At 17.4% G+C, this 6386-nt stretch overlaps 2 protein-coding genes across 2 annotated transcripts; one reads left to right on the forward strand and one right to left on the reverse strand.

The window, feature by feature from the left end:
• Positions 1 to 1807: 1807 nt before the first annotated feature.
• PGSY75_1125900 (hypothetical protein) lies at positions 1808 to 2089 on the forward strand (the record flags this gene model as incomplete). Its single annotated transcript, XM_018786380.1, has 1 exon — positions 1808 to 2089. One exon carries the CDS (start codon positions 1808 to 1810, stop codon positions 2087 to 2089), a length of 282 nt encoding a protein of 93 aa, XP_018641175.1.
• A 416-nt stretch (positions 2090 to 2505) lies between these two features.
• Positions 2506 to 5484, reverse strand: PGSY75_1126000 (threonine--tRNA ligase; the record flags this gene model as incomplete). Its single annotated transcript, XM_018786381.1, has 1 exon — positions 2506 to 5484. One exon carries the CDS (start codon positions 5482 to 5484, stop codon positions 2506 to 2508), a length of 2979 nt encoding a protein of 992 aa, XP_018641176.1.
• Positions 5485 to 6386: the final 902 nt, after the last annotated feature.

A 6386-nucleotide genomic window follows, 5' to 3' on the forward strand; every position in this document is an offset into this window, starting at 1 on the left:
ATTATATTTTATTTTTTTATTTAATTATATTTTTTTTTTTTATTTTTTAATATATTTTTTTTTTTTTTTTTTTTTTTTTTTTTTTTTTTTTGATATAAAAAAAATTAAGTCCCACTTTAACATTTGCATAATTTTTAATATAGTGTTATATATTATATATATGTGTAAATAAGTTCTTTTTTTTTTTTTTTTTTTTTTTTTTTGGTTGTTTGTTTTTCTAATATTATAATTTCATTTTTCTTTACAACATATATATATATATAATTTGTTGTAATAATATGTAATCAATAAAAATTATAAATCCACCTAATATAATTTTTTTTTCTTTCTTTTAAATGTTTTTATTATTTATATATAGTTGTTAATATTATATAAATTGTACTATTTTTTCCTTATTCTTTTTTTTTTTTTTTTTTTAAGTTCTATATAAACGTGCATTATATAAATATTAAGATTAAATCTTAATAAAATATATTATATATAAATATAACCATTTATTATTGAATTAATATATATATATATATATATATATTTATATAATTATAGATACCAATTTTCATTTTTTAACCTTTAATATTTAAATAATAGAAAAAAAAAAAAAAAAAAAAAATGTAGGTAATTTTTTTTATGTATTGGTTCATTTATCTATTTTTTTATTTCCCCGCCTGACCCATATCATAATTATAAAATTATATTTTTAAAATAAATTTATAAATAATTTTAAGGTTTGTAAAAGTGAACAGGTTGTTTATAGGAAGAATAAAAAAAAAAAAATAATAATCCCCACATAAATATATATATAAATATATATATATATAAAGGTGTAAAATATGTAAATTTTTTGTTCTATATATATAAAATATATATATTTATATTTTTGAGCAATTCCTTTCTCATTCTCATAAAAAAAAGAAACAAAAAAAAAAAAAAAAAAAACTATATATATATATATATATATATATATATATATATTAATGTAACATGTAATAATAATTATTATTTTTATATAATTAGTATATTTTAAAAACACAAGGTTATAAATATATTATATTATAGTTACGTGGAATATTTTTTGAATCCTTAACAAGTATTATTAGAAAATTCCTTTTTTTCTCATAAATAATTTTTTTTTTAAGGTGTATGTTTTTAGACGTATTAAAAAAATTGTATATATAAATATATATATATTAATATATTTTGTAGCTGATTTGAAAATTATAGAAACTTTTTTTTATAATAAAAAAAAAATGTAAAATACGAATAGGCATATGCAATAATATATATGAATATATATATTATATATATTATATATATATATTATGAATATATAATAGTATGAACTTTTCATTAATTTAATTTTTTTTTTTTTTTTATTAATATTTAATTTGACGTAAAGAACATAAATATATTTTTTTTAATAAATAAAAAATAAAATATAGAAGGCGATAATAATTTTATTTTAAGTGTCGATCTAAGTTATCTTTTATGTAACGTTAAAAAAAAAAAAAGAAAAAAAAAAAAAAAATATATATATATATATATATATATATATTTTATGTATATTATGTTAATTTTTTTTTTTTTTTTTTTTTTTTTTTTGTATTATGAAATAATATAATATGATTAATTTTATGATAAATTTAAAAGGACGAGCCTGTTGATTACTTTTTCTATTTCGATCTTTAAAATTAAAGGAAAAATATATATATATATATATATATATATAAATACATTTATTATATTATATTATATTATTATTTCATTTTATTTTTTTTTATGTATAATATATTTATATATATATAATATGATGGATAATAAAATTGAGGAAAATATATTTGAAAATATGACGAGAGAAGAAAAAGAAGTTTTATTAGAAGCTAACACAAAAAGAGAATGGGAGTCAGATGGTCAATGGTTAAAAAGAAAAGAATTTTTATTAAAGATGTTAAGTTATCACAAAGAACATAATTTACAAATAGATGTAGAGAAATTTTGTAAAATGGGTCATATGTATTATAATGTGAAATATTTAAGTTGTTCATATAATTCTCAGATACTTGAAGAAATGAAAAAATATGAGGAAAGTTAAAAAAAAATAAAATAAAATAAAATAAAATAATATACATATATATGTAAATTTTTATATATATTTGAGATATATGACCTCTTTAATTTTTATTATATGTACAAATATTCATATAATATAAATATAAATATATATATATATATATATATATATTTTTATATGTTTTGTAAATTTATAATATTTAAAATTAAAAACGTTTCCAATCTTATAAAATAAAACATTTGAAAAGCATTTCACATAATAAATAAATAAATATATAAATATATATATATATATATTTTTTTACATGTGTCATAATTAAAGCATTTTAAAATGAAGAAAAAAAAAAAAAATAATAAAAAATATACATACATAAATATATAAATATATAAATATATAAATATACATATATATTTATTTATATTTATATTTATATATTTTTAAAGACCTTGGTTTGAGTTAAATTCATTTATTTGATTAAATTTCATTGAGTTTACATCCAAGAGCTTTTTAAATTTGTCTATTAGCTCTTGAATTGTATAGACATGTTGATTGTTTTGATCATCTCTATCTCTTAATGTTACAGTGTTTGTTGTTAATTCCTTTTCACCAACTACGAGAATATAATTAAATTGTTTTAATTGTGCTTCTCTTATTTTTTTGTTTAATGTATTGACTGAGAGATCTATATCTACATCAAACAAATTATTATTTAGTGTTTCATATACATAATTAGCATAATCATTATACTTATCACTTACAGGTAGGACCATAGCTTGTCTAGGTGATAACCAGAAAGGTAATTTACCAGCTGTGTGTTCAATTAATATAGCAACAAATCTTTCAACAGAACCTAAAATAGCTCTATGTATTATAATTGGTCTTTCGAATCCTTTTTTTAATAATCCTTCTTCATTTGTATTAGGATTTAAGGAATTATTATGAGATTTATTATTATGTTCATTATCATTTTCTCCATCTTTAAATTCTTTCTTTTCATTGTTATTATCAGCATGGTCATTATTCATCGAATTATTATTATTAATATTATTATTATTATTATAATTATTTTCTTTTTTTTCATTTTCTTCATTATAATTTACATATTCTTTATTTTTGTATTGCAGATTAAACCTAACAGGTAATTGAAAATCTAGCTGTATGGTTCCACATTGGTGTGTTCTATTTAAACTATCTTTTACAAGTATATCAATTTTTGGTCCATAGAAAGCACCATCTCCTTCATTTATTTTCCATTTAATATTTGCTGCATCTAGAGCATCTTTTAAATGTTGTTCTGCTAGATTCCATGTGGATATTTGTCCTATAAATTTCTTAGGTCTTGTTGAAAGAAATAGTTCATATTTGAATCCAAATAAATTATAAACATAGAAAAGAAAGTTTAATGTATTAAGAACTTCTTGTTTGATATGATCCATTGAGCAAAAAATATGAGAATCATCTTGTTGAAATCTTCTTACACGTGTTAAACCACTTAAACTACCTGATATTTCATTTCTATGTAGAACACCAAAATCAGCTAGACGGACAGGTAAAGATCTATATGAAACATTTAATTGTTTAAACATTAAACAATGACCTGGGCAATTCATAGGTTTCATACCCCATTCTTTATTTTCAACATTAAATAAAAACATACAATCTTTATAATTTTGATAATGTCCTGATGTTTTCCACAATTCACAACTAAAAACATTTGGTGATATTACTTCTTCATATTTTCTTATTCGATATTCTTTTCTTATAAATTCTATTAATTTATTATATATTTTTGAACCATGTGGTAACCAAAAACATGAACCTGGTGATGTTTCTTTTTCAAAAAAAAATAAATTTAATATTTTACCTACATTACGATGATCTCTTTTTTTAGCTTCTTCTAAAAATTTTAAATATTCTGTTAATTCACTTTTTTTTTGAAAACTTATACCATATACTCTTTGTAAGCTATCATTTTCTTTTTGTCCTAACCAATATGCTGAAGAATTTTTTAATACTTTAAATGTTTTCACTTTTCCTGTATTCTTTATATGTGGACCTAAACATAAGTCAATAAAATTTCCACATTTATAAACAGATGTCTTTTTATTATCTGGAATTTTTGATCTTATAAGTTCTAATTTAAATGGGTTATATTCAAATAATTCTAATGCTTCATCTTTTGTGCATATAACCTTTTCAAAGGGTACATTTTCTTTTACTAACTTATTAAATTCATCTTCTATTCTTTTATAATCTTCATTGTTTATAGAAAAATTATTTAAAAATATATCATAATAAAAACCTTCTTTTAAAGCTGGACCGATTGTTAAAAATCCTCCAAATAGTCTTTCTAAACTGCTGCCTAAAATATGAGCAGATGAATGCCAAAAAACTTTCTGTCCTTCTTCTGATTGGACGTTTATGAATTCAAGTTTGCAGTTCCCAACTAGTGGAACATTCAGATCCCACAAAAGAGTTTTCATAGCATTATTATTGTTACTATTGTTACTATTGTTATTATTATTATTATTATCATCATCATTCTTATCATTGTTGTCATTTTTATCATTGTTATCTTGTTGGTTTTTCTCTTCATCCATATTGCTATTTTCTTCATTATGATCATCTTCCTCTTCTATGTCACATAATTCCACATCTACCTTTTCTAAATATGTTACTTTACATACTATAGAATCTTCAGCTAGCCTTTTTGATATGGAAAGAGCTATATCAAATGGTGTGGTCACATAACTTTCTCCCGATTTAATAGAACCATCTAATAATTCAATATTTATAGGTCTCTTTAATTGTTCCACATTTTCTTCTAATTCCTTTTTACGTTTTTCCTTTATTTCATTAAATTTTTCTAATCTTTTTTTTATAAATTCAGGATTTTCTTGTACCTTCAGTTTTTTTTTCATAACCTCTACATCGTTCGTATTAGAATTATTATTAATGCATGAAGAAAACATTTTTTTATTATATATATAATTATTTTTATTAATAAATAATTTTAAAAGATGTTTTTTAGTTTTTATGTTTTTTTTATGATTGTCGAAAATATTATCTCTTTTTTTATTAATCCAGTTATTTGTTCTATGTAATATTAATAAGTTATTATATGGTTCTTTAATAAGTTCTTTCTTATAATTATTTATATAAAAAAAACAAGCTTCTTCTTTTTTATTATTCTTATTAATCTTAATCTTAATTTTATTCTTATTTCTATTCTTCTTATTATTCTTATTAATATTATTAATATTAATATTATTGTATGAATGATCAAATATATGAGGTTCTTCTTTTTTGGTTATTATATTTAAAACTATTTTATTATTCTTTAAAGACTTTAAAATAGCATTATTTTTACATATCTTGCTTAGAAGAAAAAAAATAACCATAATTATTTTTTTCATTCACAATTCATGGAGATATTATAAAAAAAAATAAAAAATTAAATATAAAATAAAAAATATACATATATTATATATTTTTTTTATGAAAGTGGATAAAATTATTTTTTTAAAAATAATATATAAAAATATTATACAAAATAAAAATATATATATATATATATATATATATATGTACATATTGATAAAATGGTTTGATTTTTTTTTTTTTTTTTTTGTATAATATAAAATAATAGAATAATTTTATTTTTTTAATAACATTTTTTGTGCAACATGTAATTTAAAAATAATATATTTTAAGCCTTAAAAGAATTAAACAATATTAATAAAATATTAATATATTTATATATATTTTAAGGATAGTTCACATAATATATATATATAAATATATATATATAGTATATATTATATATATATAATATATATAAACATATTGATAAAATGGTTTTAATTTTTTTTTTTTTTTCAGAATAAATAAAACATCCTAAATAATTTTAACATAATCAAATAAAAATTATATAAATATATTATATGTTATATGTTTATATATTATATATTATATGTTTATATATTTGTCGTTATTCTTATATTCTCATAAGAACAGAAAAAAAAAAAACATAAAAATATGTGAACCATATTATATATATATATCAATATATATGGTATAATATGTATTTATATATATATATCCTTATATGAACACTTAGCATCCAAAAAAAAAAAAAAAAAAAAAAAAAAAAAAAAAAAAAAAAAAAAAAAAAAAAAAAAAAAAAAAAAAAAAAAAAAAAAAAAAAAATAAAAAAATACTATTTTTAAAAATAAAAAAATTTATAAATATAAAATTTTATAAAATTATAATTTATATATTTATTTTTTTATTTTTTATTATTTTTTTTTTTTTTTTT

Source organism: Plasmodium gaboni, chromosome 11, assembly GCF_001602025.1.
Source record: "Plasmodium gaboni strain SY75 chromosome 11, whole genome shotgun sequence".
NCBI classification, from domain to species: domain Eukaryota; phylum Apicomplexa; class Aconoidasida; order Haemosporida; family Plasmodiidae; genus Plasmodium; species Plasmodium gaboni.